This window comes from Pseudophryne corroboree, chromosome 6 (genome assembly GCF_028390025.1).
Source record: "Pseudophryne corroboree isolate aPseCor3 chromosome 6, aPseCor3.hap2, whole genome shotgun sequence".
NCBI classification, from domain to species: Eukaryota; Metazoa; Chordata; class Amphibia; order Anura; family Myobatrachidae; genus Pseudophryne; species Pseudophryne corroboree.
In genome coordinates, this window is record NC_086449.1 from 221,038,449 (window position 1) to 221,060,778 (window position 22,330).

Sequence of the window (22,330 nt, forward strand, 5' to 3'; positions counted from 1 at the left end):
TGGCTAGGCAATGTGTCTCAGTGCTGTGCCTGGCGCAAAGTGTATAGGAGGTTCTACCTGGTGCAGTGTGTATTAGCTGCACTACTGTGTGGTGTAATGCAAATTGCCACTATTATGTGGCCACGTACCTTCCCCACGAAGTAACTCCCATTAATTTTTGCTGCGCGCCTTCGGCGCGCACTGTCCATGCTTTGGCATATAGGTGTGGGAACAACAAGCAGTATGTACATCATTTTGCCCTCCTAACTTAAAAATGTGCCCTCCCTGTGATCAGCACCATGCCCTAAAAAGTGAACACTATCCTGTGTAGCTGGCACTACTGGGGGGCATGTCATGTGTAGCTGGCACTGCTGCGGGGCATGTCATGTGTAGCTGGCACTGCTGCGGGGCATGTCATGTGTAGCTGGCACTGCTGGGAGGCATGTCATGTCTATCTGGCACTGCTGGGAGGCATGTCATGTCTATCTGGCACTGCACATTATGTGTATCTGGCACTATACTGGAGACATTGTGTGTAAGGAACACTACTGTGGCTATGTGTAAGGCTGCTAATTGTGTGAAAATATTTTTACAGTTTGATGATATGAAGTTACGAGTCCACGCCCACTTTTCCAGAGGCCACACCCACTTTCCCGGGAGCGCGCGCGCCTTCGGCGCGCACATGGGGGGGGGGGCGCTTTTACATTTTCTCGCTCAGGGTGCTAGTAGGCCTGGAGCCGGCCCTGGGGCATGGAATCAGGTGGCAAATGGGGAACAGGCAAACTGAATAACTAGTAAATGTCCGATTTACGGATAGTGTAATGGTTAGCATTACTTCCTCACAGCACTGAGGTCATGGGTTCGATTCCCACCATGGCTCTAACTGTGTGGAGTTTGTATATTCTCCCTGTACTTGCGTGGGTTTCCTCCGGGTACTCCGGTTTCCTCCCACAATCCAAAAATATACTGGTAGGTTAATTGGCTCCCTACAAAATTAACCCTAGCGTGAAAGTGTGTGTGTGTGTACATGTGGTAGGGAATATAAGGTCCACTGGGGCAGGGACTGATGTGAACGGCCAAATATTCTCTGTAAAACGCTGCAGAATATGTGTGCGCTATATAATTAACTGGTAATAAATAAATAAGTAACAAGCTGTAGTATTTCATGGGTTAAATCAGATTGTGCCATGCATTTGAGAGTGAGAATAAACAGAGAGCGCTCATTTGCAAACACCACACTTGTATTTTGATCAAACAAGGGGATGCGGTCAAGATCCCACCAGACGGAATCCCGGCGGTCGAAATACCGACACCGGAATCCCGATCGGCACAATCCTGACATATTCTCCCTCCGTGGGCGTCCACGACACCCATAGAGGGAGAATAAAATAGTGTGCAGAACGTAGCAAAGCACCGTGCCCGCAATGGGCTGCGTTCCGCTCGCCACCCATCGGGATTCTGCTGGTTGGGATTCCGATGTCGGTATTTCTACCGCTGGGATCCCGTCCAGCGGGATTTCGTACTGATCCCCAAACAAGGTTTTGGGCATGAAATCAGATGGCAAGGTGGACACATATGTCCTTTTGATTATTCTGAACAAGAAACTAGTTTTGCAAGGGTTAAATAACGTTGGGAGATACATTTTTCAGTGCTAATCAACAGAGGGAGGTCACATGGCCATAGCCAGACACCTCACAAAAAGTATTATTTCCTCTGCCAGCTTTGCCACCTGATTTCATGCACTAACCCATGTTGGGGTAGTTTACATATGATTGCAATTTGTACACAGGCACCCTTTAGTTCTAATCCAGTTTTAAATTAGAGATCCAACTTGATTTAATTGTTTCAAAATAACGTTTTCAGAGTAAGAAGCTGGAGCATGAATTAGATGTGAAGAAGAAGATAAGATCAGGCTGGCGAAATCCTGTGCATCTGTAGCAGTGTGCAGTGCACGTCTAGGGAATGTGTCAGCCAGTACATCTCTAGAAGCCTCTGTCAGGAGGAGGAGGAGCTGGGGTGAGCCAGGCAGCTGCTCTGTATGTGTCGGTCAGACAGTGCCTGTGCTCGGGCTGTGCGTTGCTGCAGCATGCGGGGGAGAGGAAGATAATCCCCCATGTGTGAATGTCTTATGGGAGGGTGACCCCACAGTTTGGGTAGGCTGATGAAGCCGACAAGGTGAGTGAGACACTGCAATTTCCATTCATGGCAGACATTCTCTTTCACACTATATATACCTTTCACTGACGAAGACATGCAACTTCCCCGGCAACTCAATCCCTTGTAACTCAGAAGCTGATCAACTTCTGCTTCCCTTACTACAGCCGCCTGTTCACACTTACCTACATTATACCAACTTCTGCTTCCCTTACTACAGCCGCCTAGGCACACTTACCTACATTATACAGTGTACCAACTTCTGCTTCCCTTACTACAGCCGCCTAGGCACACTTACCTACATGACACCAACTTCTGCTTCCCTTACTACAGCCGCCTGTTCACACTTACCTACATTATACCAACTTCTGCTTCCCTTACTACAGCCGCCTAGGCACACTTACCTACATTATACCAACTTCTGCTTCCCTTACTACAGCCACCTAGGCACACTTACCTACATGACATAAACTTCTGCTTCCCTTACTACAGCCGCCTAGGCACACTTACCTACATGACACAAACTTCTGCTTCCCTTACTACAGCCGCCTAGGCACACTTACCTACATGACACCAACTTCTGCTTCCCTTACTACAGCCGCGTAGGCACACTTACCTACATGACACCAACTTCTGCTTCCCTTACTACAGCCGTCTAGGCACACTTACATACATGACACCTTTGCTGCTCTAAAACCGCATTATAACCTACTGTAGTTATGGGATTATCACATTTTCTCTGAATAAATCACAATAAAACAAATGATATTACGGATTAGATAGATAGATAGATAGATAGATAGATAGATAGATAGATAGATAGATAGATAGATAGATACTAATCTTCACTTGTGCACAATATTTTCAGCTGTTATACTGTTATCACTACGTGTTCCTAGAACGCACACCTATGCTGCACACTGCACCCTATTATATACATCACTCCTACTGAGACACATCAGTAGTGGCTTCTTCTGTGTATGTGTATATATATATATATATATATATATATATACACACACACACACACACACACACACACACACACACACACACACTTGTATGTATAAATGTGTGTGTGTGTGTGTGTGTGTGTGTGTGTGTGTGTGTGTGTGTGTGTATAAGCATGTACATATATAGGTAGATTGAGATATGAAATAGATGCAGATTACTGGTGATATCTCTCTGATATGAGTACTACACTTTTGCATATAAACAACGTGTATCATATTATTTAATCGTATCTAAGCTTAAATTTTATAAAGACATTTGTTAATTTTGTTAATGTTCTGCGCTGCTTTAGCCCTCCATTGATTGTGAGAAATAAGGTCAGCCAGCAATTGCTGTGCATTGTGTAGCAGGTGCCAGTGTAATAGGGTAGTTGGTGGACAGTATGTTAAACCATTAAATTACTGTGGCTTTCCAAATCTTCCCACTGCAGGATGTGACTACAACCACCTCTTGCTGTATAGGCATGTGCAATATAATGCACCATGTCTTACACAATGATGATGACTACAGCTTTCATGTGTAATGTATAGCACATATTGACAGAGGTGCCAATAAACAGGTGTCACTGGCTTTGTCCAACTATACCATGTGCTTTGACTGTTGCTTCATTGTATATTTTGACTATTACTCTATTCATATAATTTGACTCGGGTGCAGGTCTACCGTGACTACATGTATCTTATCACATTGTAATTGCATTTTTTTTGTTTTAGAAACTAGTGTCTTTATACACCAAGATAGTTTACGTGCCCTTATAAATGTGTCAGAAACTCGTCATAATTCACATTTAAGTGTAAAGTAAATGGAAGATTGAAATGTGCGGTAGATGAGATTTGACCTTAGTCTTCAGACTAGTAGTCATAATAAGCTTTACCTGCTTGGACTAAAATAAAATGTGCAATAATATAATATATCACATCTGTATTTTTATTTGACTCCGTCACTTTTTCTCCTTTCCTCAGTGTATTACATCTTTTCTTCCGCTCTCTCCATCACTCATTCTTTCACATCCTCACCCTATTCCCTTTGTCCCTCCTCTTCATTTTACTCTCTCGATGTTTCATATAACATGTACATTTGAATTTATACTCAACATTTCATACCTCACATTCTGACTAATGCATGTCTCTTTCCTATGTACGTGGTGGCCAATTAGGACATGAAAACAAGTAGTGTAGGGGGTCTGTTTAATGATAAATTGGTCCCAGTGCATGCTGGGAGAGATCCAATTTCATATAAATTATACAAAATGACTTTGACTTTGGGTGAGACCCTCACACACAGCAGAATAAAATAACGATTGATCATCAATAAAAAACTGTTTTATCTTGAATTCTGTCAAACTAGAGGTGAAGGGCGCGTATGTGAATCATCAGTTAGATGTAAAACCTATAGATGAATATTAGCCAGCTGCTATTACCTGATTTTTCCTTAAAATCTGCAAAATTCTGTTCACTTTATGGAACTGGTCCTGGACACTCCTAATTTTATATCACCTTAATTATTTCACCATGGGAAAACTTAATTTTTATTTCAGATGCATTTCTACATTTTTTCATGTAATCCACAAAATTCCAGGGTACCAAGATGACCCATGACAAATACTAGAAAAATAAAAAATGTTGTTTATTTATTTTTTAAAGGAAAAAAACACCTGTAAGGTTTTTTTTTCTCCCGCTTATTGTTAACTGTTAAAAACACAAGTTGTAAAATATTAGAAAGATTTAAAAAATGTTCTTATATTTTTCTCAGGAAATACGCAGTAGCAGGTGCATAATTTGATTAATTACAGTCTGCATGTTTAATTAATTGCACTGCCTAGAAATATTTTAGCTTCCCAACACCAACAATTCATAAAAATTACGCACACTGTGTGTTCGTATAAAATTATAGTTAGGTAGATATATGAAAAATAGGTTAGGACTAACAGTGCCACCTACTGGAAATAACCAATATACATGACATCTTATGTGCATAGTACATAATGTCTTTTAGCAAAATGCTCTTGTTTTGTTAAAAGTAAGTTTTGTTTACCAGATAATAGTAAAGAATATGAAGAAAATTTTTGATCTTAAAAAATTCTGCCATTTATGTCTTCAGGTGGAGATGTACTATGCCTTGAAAAGAGATACATTTCACTGTGATAAAGTACTAGTCAATCAGCTTCTAACTGCCATGTTACAGGTTGGGTTTGAAAAATCACAGTTAGGAGCTGGTTGGCCTTTATCACCGTGAAATTTATCACTTTTCAAGGCTTAGTACATCTCTCCCAAAGGGGGGAATTCAAATGTTTGAAAAGTCAGTTGGGTGCCTGTTTTCTTCTGTCTATTAGATTGGAAAAAACAGACACCCAACTGACTTTTCAAACATTTGAATTCCCCCCCATAGTGTCCTAGTGCATGGAAAGGGGAGCAGCACTGATAGTGTTAAAGTGCACCCAACACCTAAATAGTGTGCAGGCAGTTACATGAGAATGCAGACTATCCATTTACTAAGAACACCAATCATATCACAAGGCACTGCATTTTCTACATTTAAATAATGGGGCAGATGTATTAAGCATGGAGAAGTTATACAGCAGTGATAAATGCAAGGTGATAACGCACCAGCCAATCAGATCCAATATAAATTGACAGTTATGAGCTGATTGGCTGGTGCGTTATCACCTTGCACATATCACCGCTTTATCACTTCTTTATGCCTTCTCCAGGCTTAATACATCTGCCCCAGTGTTCATTAGAATGCATCTTATTGACTAGCTATCTCTTGACAGCCTAGTGAATTGATAGGCTGTATTCTCATTAATATTGGTTCAGCTGTCTCCACTGTGTGACAGGTGTAGTTTCAAGATTAATAGTAGTCTACAGCGAACAAATGTATCAGTTACAAACACTGCTATAGGATGTATGAGTATCCAGAATCCTTAGAGATGTTTCCCACCTAGATTTATGGGCTCATACAAATTTGACTAATTACATCTTTCTGTCTTAAGGGCCCCATACGCTAGGACGATAATGCCGGATTTCATCCGATTTCGTGCATCCGACCCGATATATCGGAAGAAATCGGGCATTTTGGAGGTGTTTCCGATCCGATCTGATTCGCGTTCCCGTGAGGGTCGGATCGTTGGTGCTGCACTTGTGATATGTCGGATCCCGCAGGCATAGCTGGGATCGCCCAAGATACATCGAATGCAAAAGGACAGCATACAATGTATCTTGGGCGATCCTGACCCCCGGGAGGCTGCCAGGTGATTGCCTGCGACATGTCGGACGGACATGTCGTGTAAGTGTATGGGGCTCTTTACCTTCATGCTTTATATTTAGAGGGTTACCTCGTACATTTCGGGTGATTACAGAAAAGAGAACCTCGCTTGTGTTTGCTCACATCTCTGTGGGGTCTGAGCAAATATTTTTGTCTGGATAACCCGCATTACAGCAACGTGAGAGGTTCTGACGGTTCCCCACAGCTAAACGAATCTCCCAAGTCTTTATGTCGTTTGGCAGAGTTAATTATGTCTGTAGCCTTTTAGGCAACACAAACCTGGTGTCTGGTATACAATTGTGTCCAATGCAAATAACAGACACATGTATTTTATCCAACAGAACACAAACAAAACTGAGCTACTAGTACTTTCACAACACGAAAACATAGCCAGAGAGCACAATAAGTGTATTGTATTAGAAATTATTGCAGAACACATACAAATAAATACATTAAAGCTGTCAGAAAGGTGGAAGGGTGGCTGGGTATGATTAGCACTGCCTTCTGCAAATTGTAATCAGGAGGTCAGGTGCCATATCTCACTACCCAGCAACCATAAGTCTTTTGCAGTGTAATGCCAGAATGCCTGCTAACTATTTATTCCAAAAATAGGCAACCTATGGTTCTCCAATGCTTGTGGTACAACATGTACCCAGCATGCCTTGCACCTTGGGCTATCTATTGTCAAGGTTCTTAGTGCAGCTAATTCTGAAAGATGACTTGTAAAGATGCTAGCTCTATCTGCTGCCGCTGTATTGTGTGTTTTGCAGTTTTTCACAATTACAATAACAGGCCTAGATCGCAATTCAATACTAAACAGTAATCACATTACAGCTGTCAGGAATTGCCTCATGGTGCATTTTGTAACCAATTTATGCTGGTACTGTATTTTATCCTTATTTGAGGAAAAACACATTGACTTTATAATAATGCAACAGTATCATGTACTAGGATCATTCCTCCTAGCCAGCCCTTGGTATTAGAGTTATTGAAATGACTGCCATTTAAATATGGCCATAAATTTTCATGAGCCTTACAAGGATGAATAGAAAAACACAGACTGAAATCATATTGTAATGTCCCACGTATTGGGAGAAATTCTAAAAGGGGTTTTGTTTTTGTTTTCATTTTAAAAAATAAATCACTTGTTGTTTTATTAAGGAGTTATAGGGGAAAAAAAAGAACCCAACTGCTCTATATAGACATAAAATATTAGAACCGGGGGTAATAACTCTTCCCAGGAGTTTGACCTTCATAGTAAGGGTCTTTCATCATCAAATGTCAACTGTGCATAAAAAACGCTCTATCATTTGTTTCTGTTAAGATCGTTTATTCAAATTTTCGGCTTTCTGGGCTGGATTTAAAGGGCTATAGTAAGTAATATACACAAAGCCTGATTTTGCATGTATAACTATGCCCTTTTAAAAACCCCTTAAGTGGCATGCCCGGAAAATCTCCATGGCCAGCTGCACTGGAGAGACTGGCTATCCCGAAAGATTTGTGGGACATGTGCAGCACTGCTTTTCAGTTCTGCTCCCCCTTCTTCCTCTTCACTTGTACTCTGCTCGGGGGGCAGAGTTTCACGGAATGACGCGGTTACGTCATGACATCACGACACAACCACGTCATTCTGCGAAACTCCGCCCTTCAAGTGGAGTACTAGGGAGGAGGGGGAGAGGGATTTCAGTGCTGGCAGGCTAGCGCTCGCCAGCAAATATACACCCCCTTGGCAACAAGCATTACCCTTAGCAATAAGCATTACACTTGGCAACGAGCATGGATCCCAGAGCTGAAAACCTCTGGCAATGAGCATGACACCCAGTGCGTGAAACCCCTGGCAACAAGCAGGTAATTCATTTAAAAACCTACCCTGGGATGCGTGACATGGTAAAAATAAAGTCACCACTTAAATCCAGCCCTCAAAGACATTTAAAATCGGAGTAAAACCATTCTTTAGTATATATACCCCTAGAATTTACCAGCTTATAAGAAAATTATATATTATGTAAAACCTATACAAAAAGAGGAGACATTAATATAATGTAAATCAGGAAACTGGTGATTCAAACTTAAGGGGCCCAAACACCAGGCTGATATGCGGACAATTCCCCCATTTTGCCGATCACTGGGTTGGGTCATCGGCAAAACCCAACATTTGATTAGCCGATTCCATCCCATAAATGATCAGAATTGGCAAGCTAGGGATTTCTAACATGTAGGATTCAGATTGGCATCTACGTAATGGTGAATTGGCACTTAGATGTATGGCCCACATAAGAGCGATGGGTTTTGTACCAACCAAGCAAAAATATGTCCCTTGGCCTTTGAAGGGTTAAGTGTACTATTACCAGCGCAATTGATCTGTGCTATCTGTATTCAGATTTCATATAATGGCCCTCATTCCGAGTTGCTCGCTCGTTATTTTCCTTCGCATCGGTACGATTTTCCGCTAACTGCGCATGCGCAATGTTCGCACTGCGGCTGCGCCTAGTAAATTTGCTAAGAAGTTTGGTATTTTACTCACGGCATTACAAGGTTTTTTCTTCGTTCTGCTGATCGTAGTGTGATTGACAGGAAGTGGGTGTTTCTGGGCGGAAACTGGCCGTTTTATGGGAGTGTGTGAAAAAACGCGTCCGTTTCTGGGAAAAACGCGGGAGTGGCTGGAGAAACGGGGGAGTGTCTGGGCGAACGCTGGGTGTGTTTGTGACGTCAAACCAGGAACGACAAGCACTGAACTGCTCGCACTGGAAGAGTAAGTCTCGAGCTACTCAGAAACTGCAAAGAAAAATCTTTTTGCTATATTGCGAATACTTCGTTCGCAATTCTGCTAAGCTAAGATTCACTCCCAGAGGGCGGCGGCTTAGCGTGTGCACTGCTGCGAAAAGCGGCTAGCGAGCGAACAACTCGGAATGAGGGCCATTGTGCATAACAACGGCTCCATCTAGTGCAAAAAATACATACTCAGTGTTAGCCAGAAGCAGTCGCTGTGTCCATAGACCTATCCAGTGCATTATGATAGTGTTTAAAATCTGTTTTATGCACATATAAGGGTGTGATCACGCAGTTCTGGCAAGCCTGATCAGTGTGTCCTGCCAAACACTGCAGTGTGAATCAAGGTACAACATATTTATATGATATTCTGTAATCATGGAAAAATCACAAGTGTGCGTTTCTAGCAGATGCAAAATGTTTGACAACCTAAATACATTTGTGAAATAAACATACACAACCTGTCCCGTATTGCCATCTTCCGTTTTTTCTCCCTGAAATTCCAGTTTTTATTCTCCTTCCCTATTGCAACTAGAAAACCAGGGCATAGTTTAAAATAAACTCGCTAAGCATATATATCCACACTAGGAGCTAAATGTAATAGCCTCCAAGTGGCTGGAGGTGACAGGACGTTGTGTGAATCCACCCATTTTTTTTTAAAGCAGCAAAAATTTACAAGGAAAGACTAACCTGGTTTTGTCTTGTCAATGATTGCTGCTTTAAAAAAATGGTCAGACTTGCACAAAGTCCCGTCACCTCCGGCAGCTCGGAGGGAACTGCATTCATCCATATAAACCTTACACACTATACTGCTGGTTTCTGAGGAAGATGCCCACGTAAACACAGTTTTTGGCTAACAGCTTACTTGGAGTTCCTTCCTATCCTGTAACCAGCGAGCGTTATACTCCTACTGTCACCTGAGTCCGACATAAGGATTAGGGGAAACTTCTATTATGACTATTTAATTCCTCCTAAAACAGAATTTTCCATTTATGGATGTGCTTTAATCTTTAAATCTGTTTTGGAAATAAATAAAAAATATACATGTATTTTATTTACAATAAGATTTAGATAGTACATTTAAAAGAGTATAGCTCTTGGTTTCAGACCATTTTATACTTCTCACTTTACAGTATGAGGGTGCTGTTACTATTACTGTTAAATGTTTTTTTATTAGGTTCTTGAAAAATAAAACCACACAAGGCATGTATACTTGTGTACAATCTTCATTAGTATGCTCTGATCAACTTCAGTCAAGGCAGAAAGGTACAAAAGAAAATAAAGGTACACAAGAAAATTGATTCCACCTTCTATCTCAGACAGTTACAATAACTTGAACTCCGTTAGGAATGGATATGGAAGTAGCTAATTGGTTTGGGACCTGGCAGAACTGTATCATGCCTTATAGTAACTGGGAACTGTTGCTCTCAATCACTACATGTGCAATCTATTTTAAGTATAAAGTGGCCCATGGAGCCTAATCAAAAGCACTTAAGAGGTAAAAGTATCCCCAAGTATGATGATGTTGGCAGGTTGATGACACAACTGCAGTTTCATTTGTGTCTCCACTATTTTTCAAAATTGCTTAAACTCTGATCACATAAGTGTTTTGGATCAGAAAAAAAATAACAGCTCAGTATCAAACCATGAATTTTGTATAGCATTGCTTTCTGGGTTAGATATGTTTCCAGACTTACGGGGGTTTCCACTATAAACATAAATTTTACTAAATCCCCCTCTTCCCAATAACAGTACTGTGGTGGAAGCCCCTCCTTTGGCAACCTTAGCATTCGGGAAATGTCCTGTCTATGGGCCCGATTCAAGTAGGCGAAAGTTTTGTGCTGTTGTAAGAGGGGAGACGGCGGTGATGTGGTGGTACCTGCTGCCGTGCAGGTGTAGTTTCGGTACTCACCAGGCGCCGCTCTCTCTCTCCTTCAGGTACCGGAACCTTCAACGGACCTGGCTGAAATTCCTCTGTCGGACCCGGACACGATGACCTAGGAGGAAGGAGATTACTGAGTGCTGTCCTCCTAAATGTGGACCGAAACGCCCTCCGGAGCCGAGGAAAGTAGCGCTTTCGGGCTAGGTGAGGGTCATCCCAGGCGTCCGCCTCAGAGCCCGAATTTCACCTATTGGCACTCTCGCACCAGGTGGAAATTCTACCTTGCACCGGCGTGCAAGGCTCACCGTTCGCCCTGAAGGAAGGGAGACAGGTAGGGACACACAGACAGATGTTACTTACCGTCCTACGTCTTGTACTCCGATCTTCTCCACTTACAGGTCCCTGTAAGGAGGCAAAAAGAGAAACAGCCGTGCAGGGCCTAACTCTAATCTAGTGTGCGTCCGCTACACTAACTGCATAACAAAGCCCTCAAACTGGCTCAAGTGTAAGTGGTGCAACACAAACTATGCACAAACTCTATAACAACGTTTTGCCCTGCACGGTAACAACACACACATCGGAGTACAACATCAAACGGTGCTGTCCCTTTAAATCCCTACCGCTGAAAGGGGGGTGGGCGCCACACAGCCTGCCCACCTCCGGTACACTTCCGGGGGCTCAGGTCAAGCGGACCTGCCTACCTAACACCTCAGGGTGGCCTGGGCCTAGTGCCCAGTGTCACCTTTATTCACCTTGTGGGGGCACTTACTCACTGGGCCTAGCGCCCCTGACTGCGCACAGGCTGGAGGCCTGACTTCACCCACGGGCCTAGTGCCCGCCTAACTCATCGCTCGGGGGGTGACCTGGGCCTGGTGCCAGGGTCACCTTATGTTCTCCTAATGGACCAAAAAAACACTAGGGCCTAATGCCCTCTAATGTCCCCACAGGCCTATTGCCTGGATTGCCCCCGGGCCTATTGCCCGCCTACTGCGCCACTTTGGCGGCTTGGGCCTAACGCCCAAACCACCGACTAGGTATGTGTGCCCCTTCTCGCCGGGCCACGGGCCGGGGGGAACCTCGACTGCGCGCAGCCTCGGACCCAGAGGAGCCGATCGATTATACCCACGGGCCGGGAGGGCCCGACTGAATGCCCACAGGCCAGAAGGGCCTGACTTTACCCACGGGCCTAATGCCCGAACACCCGGTGGTCTAGTGGGGAACCACCCTTCAAGAGGGTGGTGCAGGCCCAAGGCCTCTTACCCGCCTCGACGGGAGAGGCTGCAGAGGGGAGCTTCGTCAGCTCTTTTGCTTCCCTCTCTCTGCAGCACTCTCCGCCGGACCTCCGCTGCTGGACTCCTGGCTCCGCCTCTTCTGTCTTCTCCGCGCCGGCTGCCGTCTTCCTTCGTCGCTGGTTCTTCAGCCTCCTCCGGCGGCGCTGCTTCTCGTCTTCTCCCGCTGTCTTCTGGAGCTCTTCACTGCTCCGGCGCGAAACTGAGCTCCGCCGCCGCCCAGCGCCTGATATAAGCCGCTGGGAGGAGGCGGAGCCATGATGCGGCGGACTCCGATTGGTCCGCCGCAGCAAGCACTGATTGGCCCGCCGCGGAGACTCCTCATTGGGCGCCAAACCGCGAGCCGCGATTGGCTCGCGTCCGGCGCCCAGCTCAAATCCTGGGGCGCTGATTGGAGGAACTTGGATCCTCTCGGATCCCAGTTCCTCCGTGCCCCGGCCCGACCGCCGTGCCGCCGCCGCCTCACATTTCCCCCACGTTTGTCCTTTGTAGTCCCTACAAAGGAAGCCTGAGACCAGATAAAATCCGGGTCGGCATACCGAGGACCAGGCACACCGCGGCTGGAACGTTGGGACCGCCGAGGCAAAGGAGGTACCACAGGCCTGGGGGCCACAGCATCCTGGAGGCTACTGTCGCGAGGTGGGACCACTGGGACCCACCAATCTTCATCCAGGCCAGCCCCCCTGGGCAAAGATGTCAACGCGGTGTCCTCCCCAACCATTGGAGCCGTAGCCTGACCGGGGGCACCATCGTCCTCCCCGTCCTCTGGGAACCAACAAGGGTGCAGCATATCCCGATGAAGGGTCCTCAACCGACCAGACCCATCTGTCGCTTCCACCTGGTAAACCGGACCCTCTTCGTGAGGCGCTTTCGGACAACATAGGGCCATTCCTCCCACTTCTCCGCCAGTTTGCCGCCCGGCCGTGTCATGCGGACCAGCACCCGCTGCCCCACGTCAAAAGGCTCCGCCCCTCGAGTTCTAGGGGGTATATGAGTGTGGTCGGCTATTCTCCTCCGAGTTACTTCGTGAGCCACCCTTAAACGCTGCTGATGTTCTGCGACCCAGTCTGAGGGCAATGAACCCCCTTCCTCCCGAAATTCAGCCAAGTGCAGGTCTTGCGCTTCACGACCTGGGCGGCCAAACATCAAAAAGAAAGGGGAGTAGCCGGTGGTGCTGTGAACCCGGTTGTTATAGGCCCACACCAGCTCGGCCACATGCTCGGGCCACCTCCTTCTCTTGGTGTCCTCCAGGGTCCGCAGCATCTGGAGCAAAGTCTGATTGAAACGCTCACAGGCCCCATTTCCCTGAGGATGATACGGAGTGGTACGGGATTTCCGCATCCCATAAAGTCGACAAAGCTGTTCCATTAGTCTCCCTTGGAAACAAGCCCCTTGGTCTGAATGGACCCTCTCGGGGCACCCAAACTGCCGGATGAAATGCTCGACCATGGCTTTGGTAGCAGACTCCGCTGTCTGATCTCTGGTGGGGACCACGACCGTGAACTTGGTGAAGTGATCCGTCATGACCAGGGCATATTGATGACCACTAACGGACTCCCCAATCAGAACGTAATCAATCATCAACAACTCCAGGGGACGACTCGTCTGAACAGTATGTACCGGTGCGTGCTGTGCGTTTGGTTTGACAACCCCACATCTCCGACACTCTCTGCACACTCTCTCCACCAACGTCCACAACTGAGGGGCAAAAAACTGGCGCTGCATCCACTGAAAGGTTTTTGCTGCCCCCAAATGGGCTCCGCCCTCGTGCGCTTCCGTCACTAAAGCCCTTAGAGCCGCCTCTGGCACCACAATCTGTTCCACCACCCTGAGTTCGTGGTGAAGGTACACTTGTCGACGCAGCGTTCCGGCGCAGACGAGTAATCGGTCCCAGCTCCGCAAGACCCTTCGACAGTAGGGAGTCAGCCGACTCCTCTCCCACCGACTAGGCCAATGTCTCTTTTGTTTCCATTGCCTTATGATGCTCAGTCCTGGATCGTTCTCCTGTAAGGAAGCCCACTCTTGTTCCAGCAGAGCAGCACACTCGGAGCAGAGCAGCACACTCAACTACTGCTGGCCCTCCCATGGTAACAGGGCCTTCGATCCTGGTCAAGTCCGGGACTTCAGTGCTCTCGTCCTCGAGGTACCTCGAAGTCGGGGGCAGGGGCATAGGAAACCACGACAGCGCTTCCGCGTTCCCATTACTCTTCCCTGGCCGATAGTGTATTTTATAGCTGAATTTCGCCAACCGGGCTACCCACCGCTGCTCCAGGGCGCCCAGCTTTGCAGTTTCTAGATAGGCCAGGGGATTGTTGTCCGTATGGATTTCCACATGGGTAGCGGTCAAGTACTCGGCGAACTTCTCCGTCACGGCCCAGACGACAGCCAACAGTTCTAACTTAAAAGAGCTGTAGTTGTCCGGGTTTCGCTCGGTTTCCCTCAAACTTCGACTACCATATGCGATCACTCGTTCTTGGCCATCTTGTTCTTGCGAAAGGACTGCTCCCAATCCCTGTAGGCTACCATCGGTGCAGAGCCGAAATGGTTTCTCAAAATCAGCATACCCCAGAACCGGAGCCTCCGTGAGCATTTCCTTCAGTCGCCGAAATGCCTTCTCCTGTGCCTCACCCCAGGCTATCACCTGCGATTTTTTTGTAGTGGGCACCCCTCGAAGCAGGGCATGCAACGGTTCCGCGATTTTCGCAAAGTCCTTGATAAACCGCCGATAGTACCCGACCAACCCCAGGAACGCGCGCAGTTCAGTGGTAGTGGTTGGTGTCTTCCAGTCCTGGACTGTTGAAATCTTGCCGGGCGTAGGATAGACTCCTTCTCTGGACACCACATGCCCCAAGTACTCCAAGCTCGACTTTAGAAGATGACACTTGCGGGGCTTGAGCTTGAGCCCATACTTCTCCAGGCGCTGCAACACCACATCCAGACGCGTCAAATGTTCCTCCAGAGTGGGGGCAAACACAATGATATCGTCCAGATATATCAGCAGAGCTTCGAAATTCAAGTCTCCCAAACATCTCTTCATCATCCGCTGGAATGTAGACGGAGCATTGGTGAGTCCAAAAGGCATGCGCAAGAACTCAAACAGCCCCATCGGAGTTGTAAAGGCGGTCTCTTCTTGATCCGCTGGGTTAACCGCCACTTGCCAGTACCCACTGGCCAAGTCCAGCGTGGAGAAATACCGAGCATTCCCCAGGGCCGCCAAAGACTCCTCTATCCTGGGCAACGGGTAGGCATCTCTCACGGTACTACTATTCAACCGCCGATAGTCCACGCAGAACCGGATGGAACCATCCTTCTTCCGTACCAACACGATGGGCGCAGCCCATGGACTTTTGCTCTCACGAATGACCTGGTTGTCCAACATCTGCCGCAACATCTTCTTGACCTCCTGATAGAGTTTAGGTGGGATGGGACGATACCTTTCCCGGATTGGAGGGCTCTCTCCAGTACGTATCTCGTGTTTAAAATCTTCCGTATATCCAAAATCCTCCTCATGCCGGGAGAACGCCTTCCGCCGTTCCCACAGCATATGCTCCAACTTCTGTACCATAACGGGGCTACATTTGTCCAGACAGACATCCATCTGTTCTCGGATAACATGGCCGCACCAATCCGTACTGGGTTCCTCATCCTTATCCAGGCTCACCGCCATGGACCACGGTCCTTGTTCATCTGTATGCAGCAAGACCTGTCGCCCCCCTGAAACTCCGTCTCGGGCGACAGCCGTTATGTTGGCAATGGTGACTCCTGCCGAAATTTTCCTGGTCTCATCCAGGAGATTACACAGCCAAACCAAAACCTTGCCGTCCCTTACTACCGCCAGGGTTCGGGCTAGGATGATTCCAGAGTCCATTCCAAGGTAACCATTGGGTTCCACCATCACTTCCAATCCCTCCAAGCGTTGGTGAGTCCACACCTCGAGGAGAAGGATTATTTCCTGGCGGGGAGGTAACTCTATCTGTTGCCGATGACCGGTCCTAATTGCCCCCAGGGATTCCTGCCGATGTCCAGCCTCACATATTCTCCCCACCTGCTGAAATGCTTGTTGCACCGGCCGTTGGACACCCATTTCCTTCCAGTACTGCGGACCCCTTTCCTGGAACAAAAGCTGATTGAGATCTTGGAGGACGTTCATGCCCACAATCACTGGTCCGTGACTCAAACCCGGGCTTCCCACGACCAGTATTCCTTTCTTTCCCACTGCCTGTCCACAGATCAAGATCTCCATCCATACCACTCCGACAACCGGAATAGGAAGGTTGTTGGCAGCCGTAAGGGTAACTCAGCTTTCCAGCACCGAATCCTTCAAATGGGAATAATGCTCCAGGAAACAAGTCTCAGACATGGTGGTGACCTGCGAACCAGTATCCAACAGGCATTTCTGCTCCTTTCCCCCAAGACACCCAACCACAACGGGACACTCACCCACTATATCGGCCGAATCCACTATAGTGGTTCCCCCTCCGCTCGTCTCCCTCGCGGGTGGTCCCGCTACTGCGAGGGACTCTAGTTTAACGAAGGGTCTTGCATAGGCTCACTACATTCCCGGGCAATATGTCCAAACCTATTGCAGCCGTAGCAACGGGGACCCCTACCTTCCCTGGGACGAGCGCCTCCATCATTGGCTCGTGATTCCCTGTGCTGATGGTGCGGCGCCCGATCTTCGGACCCACCCTGACCTCTCTGCCTATGAACCTCATCTCGCAACTGGGAGATCTCTGCTTTCATTTCCAGAGTGACTTTGGCGAATGCCGCCTTGAGGTCTTGGACACAGGCTTCCATGGGGCTGGGTTCTCTACTGGCCACAGCAGACACTGGTGCCAACCATTGTGGGGCCATGGCATAAGGTCCAAAATTGGCATTTCGATCCCTAGCGACCGCCTCCACTTGGACCTGACGGAAGGTCATCTTCTTGTCGTTGGCAATCTTATCCAACAGGATCTGTCGAATGGGGAAACTCCGTAGGCCCAGTGCAAACTGATCCTTCAGCATCACGCTGGGGTTAACCAGGGACCCCAAACCTTCCGGGTCACGCCGCGTGATTTCACTCAACATTTCCTGCAGTGCATTGGCAAACTGGGGTATAGACTCGTCCTCCCTCTGGAATCGGTTGAACAATTGCTGACGCAGGGTTCCAGCAGAAGCCGTGTTACCATAGGCACCCTCGAGGATCGCGAGTACCTCTTCCAACGTCTTCCGCTCCTCCTCGGGAACAAGGATCACAGACCGCCAGGCTTCTCCATCCAGCGTATTAAAGGCCAAGTGCAACTGCATTTCAGGGGGCACCCCATACAGCTGGATGATTCCATCCAGCCTCTTCTTCCAGTCTGCCAACGGCATATTCTGCCCATCGAACCGAGGGGTATGCGTCAATGCCGGTCCAAAATTGAATTTCCTCTCCATTCCAGGAGGAGCGTCGTTGTCCGCGTCCATGATCCTGCCGACTACGCCAAAAGTAAGAGGGGAGACGGCGGTGCATGTGGTGGTACCTGCTGCCGTGCAGGTGTAGTTTCGGTACTCACCAGGCGCCGCTCTCTCTCACCTTCAGATACCGGAACCTTCAACGGACCTGGCTGAAATTCCTCTGTCGGACCCGGACACGATGACCTAGGAGGAAGGAGATTACTGAGTGCTGTCCTCCTAAATGTGGACCGAAACGCCCTCCGGAGCCGAGGAAAGTAGCGCTTTCGGGCTAGGTGAGGGTCATCCCAGGCGTCCGCCTCAGAGCCCGAATTTCATTTATTGGCACTCTCGCACCAGGTGGAAATTCTACCTTGCACCGGCGTGCAAGGCTCACCGTACGCCCTGAAGGAAGGGAGACAGGTAGGGACACACAGACAGATGTTACTCACCGTCCTACGTCTTGTACTCCGATCTTCTCCACTTACAGGTCCCTGTAAGGAGGCAAAAAGAGAAACAGCCGTGCAGGGCCTAACTCTAATCTAGTGTGCGTCCGCTACACTAACTGCATAACAAAGCCCTCAAACTGGCTCAAGTGTAAGTGGTGCAACACAAACTATGCACAAACTCTATAACAACGTTTTGCCCTGCACGGTAACAACACACACATCGGAGTACAACATCAAACGGTGCTGTCCCTTTAAATCCCTACCGCTGAAAGGGGGGTGGGCGCCACACAGCCTGCCCACCTCCGGTACACTTCCGGGGGCTCAGGTCAAGCGGACCTGCCTACCTAACACCTCAGGGTGGCCTGGGCCTAGTGCCCAGTGTCACCTTTATTCACCTTGTGGGGGCACTTACTCACTGGGCCTAGCGCCCCTGACTGCGCACAGGCTGGAGGCCTGACTTCACCCACGGGCCTAGTGCCCGCCTAACTCGTCGCTCGGGGGGTGACCTGGGCCTGGTGCCCAGGGTCACCTTATGTTCTCCTAATGGACCAAAAAAACACTAGGGCCTAATGCCCTCTAATGTCCCCACAGGCCTATTGCCTGGATTGCCCCCGGGCCTAGTGCCCGCCTACTGCGCCGCTTTGGCGGCTTGGGCCTAACGCCCAAACCACCGACTAGGTATGTGTGCCCCTTCTCGCCGGGCCACGGCCGGGGGGAACCCCGACTGCGCGCAGCCTCGGACCCAGAGGAGCCGATCGATTATACCCATGGGCCGGGAGGGCCCTACTGAATGCCCACAGGCCGGAAGGGCCTGACTTTACCCACGGGCCTAATGCCCGAACACCCGGTGGTCTAGTGGGGAACCACCCTACAAGAGGGTGGTGCAGGCCCAAGGCCTCTTACCCGCCTCGACGGGAGAGGCTGCAGAGGGGAGCTTCGTCAGCTCTTTTGCTTCCCTCTCTCTGCAGCACTCTCCGCCGGACCTCCGCTGCTGGACTCCTGCCTCCGCCTCTTCTATCTTCTCCGCGCCGGCTGACGTCTTCCTTCGTCGCTGGTTCTTCAGCCTCCTCCGGCGGCGCTGCTTCTCGTCTTCTCCCGCTGTCTTCTGGAGCTCTTAACTGCTCCGGCTCCGGCGCGAAACTGAGCTCCGCCGCCGCCCAGCGCCTGATATAAGCCACTGGGAGGAGGCGGAGCCATGACGCAGCAGACTCCGATTGGTCCGCCGCGGCGAGCACTGATTGGCCCGCCGCAGAGACTCCTCATTGGGCGCCAAACCGCGAGCCGCGATTGGCTCGCGTCCGGCGCCCAGCTCAAATCCTGGGGCGCTGATTGGAGGAACTTGGATCCTCTCGGATCCCAGTTCCTCCGTGCCCCGGCCCGACCGCCGTGCCGCCGCCCGCCGCCGCCTCACACTGTTATCTCATGCGTTAATTAGTGTTCATTCTAGCACCCTGCACCTTTCAAAATCCGTGCAGTTCCTCTTTCCTGCCTGGGGTGTCGCTCTCTGCTGTGGTACTTCTCAGCACACTCTGATCTGTTACTCAGTGCTATGATACAGACCTGTGTGTGCTGAGAAGCACCAGAGCAGAGAGCGACACCTCAGGCAGGAAAGAGGAACTGCACAGGATTTGAAAGGTGCAGGGTGCTAGAATGAACACTACGTTAATAATCAGTGAACACTGGGGGTCATTCCGACCTGATCACTCGCTGCAGTTTATCGCAGCGCAGCGATCAGGTCGGAACCGCATGCGGCGCCGGCGCATGCCGGACGCCCGAAGGCCATCGTTCCCTAGCGATTGCCTCTGTCTGATTGACAGGCAGAGGTGGTCGCTGGGCGGAAGGGGGCGGCACAGCTGCGTTTGGCCGCCGTTTTGGGGGCGTGGTCCGGCCAATGCAGGCGTGGCTGGACCGTGCGGGGGGCGGGGGCCGGGCCGCAGTGGCTGCGTGACATCACACACAGCCGCTGCAACCAGGGGCAGCGATGAGCAACTCCCGGCCAGCCGCAGGAGCTGCACTGGCCGGGAGTTACTCAACAAGTACAAAAGCATCGCCGCTGTGCGATGCTTTTGTACTTGTGCGGGGGAGGCCGAGCAGACATGCTGGGTGAAACAAAATGATAGTGTAAATTCCTGGCGCAACAAGTTATCAACCCAATCTCAATCCTCAATCTGTCCAAATAACAGATTAGACAATATTATGCAAAAAAGAGATGAGGTGGTGGATCAAAGGCGATAACAAAGTAAATAAATTAAATGAAATATAATAATAAAATATTTTATTATTATATTTCATTTAATTTATTTACTTTGTTATCGCCTTTGATCCACCACCTCATCTCTTTTTTGCAAGACATGCTGGGTGGGCTAGCCCTGTGCTGGGCGTCCCCCCGCATGTCTGGGAACATGCTCGTAGCTGTGCTAAATTTAGCACAGCTACAATCAACTCGGAATGACCCCCATTGTGTGATATTTTAGCAAATAAATGGCCTAATTTGTCAAGCCTTGGAGAGTGATAAATTGCATGATGCTAAAGTACCAGTCAACCCACTCCTAACTGCCATGTTACAGGCTGTGTTTGAAAAATGACAGTTAGGAGCTGATTGGTTGATCACCGTGCAAATTTATCATTCTCCAAAGCTTGATAAATCTGGGCCAAAATCAGAACATCATGCACAGTTCAGTTACAAACGTTAAATCGTGTGTACCGCACATTAACTCTGCATAGTGCCACCCTGTTCATTAAGATGGCAGATGGCTATAAGGACAGTGTAGGAGTGCAGTGTCAGAGGTTGTTAGTGGCCATAAGAGGAAGCTGGTAAAAGTTGTCACATAGTTGAAATGTATAAGTTTTATTAATTCATATAAAATGATAACCCGCATGTGTATTTCTGCAAATAAAAAGGTTTAGCGTAATCTGGGAATACAATTTAAAGTCTCTATTGTGTTTAGTAAGCTTGCTTATGCAAGTAGTAAAAAACTGGGGGGGGGAATACTTGCAACTACCATCTGCGCAGAACAAACCAACATACATGCTACACATCATTAAGGGTTGGGTACCACTGGGTTCCTGACTACATGCCATCATTAAACCCATAAAACATGGCCATATTTTACTTATAAAATGACTTTTTAAACACATTATTATTCATTAGGAGGGGTGTACCAGAGGGACTGTACATCATTCTGTCATTGTTACAATAAAATAACATCTTTACACCAACTTTGAGGCTGCAGTTTATAAGCTGCTATTCTCCCTTGTAACGCCACTTTCTAATTGAACAGCAAAAAGTTATGACCGCTTTTTGCCGCAAACAGAACTTCTGGAACTTTATTTGTGGCTAATTGAATCTGACCCTGAATGTGAGTTCTAGGACATTGCTAATTACGGGAATGGAGTTTCAGTGGGGTTGGGTACGATATTTCGACAGCCATAATGTTGACATTCATCATGTAGACTGTGATAAAATGTCGACATGTTAGAATGTTGTCATATTATCCCTGATGGTCCAGCAGTGACTTACCTGTTTTCAATGCAAGCAAAGGCTCCAGCAGCTTTTTCCAGGTCCTGGCGGTCATGTGACAGGTCAGACCTCCAATGCTGCCACGGTTAGGTAAGTATTTCTATCCTAACTCTAATCCCTACCCCTAAACACTAACCCCTTCTGAATCTAGTGCTTAACCCTAACACCCTCTCCCCCCCCCCACGCCTCCCACCCACACACACAGCCTAACCCTGGCCTAACCTTTCCGCCTGGCCTAACCCTTCCATCCACATCCATTCTTTTGCTAGAACTTGAGATATCTTAAAATAACATTTCTAAAGTACTGACATTTTAAGATGGGTACACACAGTACGATGTGTACCCACTGATGCATTGGACGCTCTTCGGGGCAACATATCAGGCGGCCATACATACGGAGTGATCCATTGCACAGCTGCCTGCTATGCCGCCCCCCCAACCCCACCCAATATCGCTGCATGGGATCGGAAGCCGCTTTCCCTCATCTTTTGAACATGCAGTAAGATCAGGGCGACCCCACGGGAGCACGCCATGCACGATATCGTGCATACACACGGAACGATTGGGCGAACGATCTATTGAGAACGCCCCAGGAACG

General features: G+C 48.3%; 1 protein-coding gene across 1 annotated transcript in view; it reads left to right on the forward strand.

Moving 5' to 3' along the window:
* Positions 1–1,994: 1,994 nt before the first annotated feature.
* RGMA (repulsive guidance molecule BMP co-receptor a) overlaps positions 1,995–22,330 on the forward strand; it is a 67,199-nt gene continuing 46,863 nt past the window's right edge. Inside the window, exon 1 of the mRNA XM_063925726.1 lies at positions 1,995–2,154. Within this exon, the coding sequence (XP_063781796.1) occupies positions 2,141–2,154 (14 nt within the window). The 5' untranslated portion in view covers positions 1,995–2,140. The remainder of the gene's footprint in view (positions 2,155–22,330) is intronic.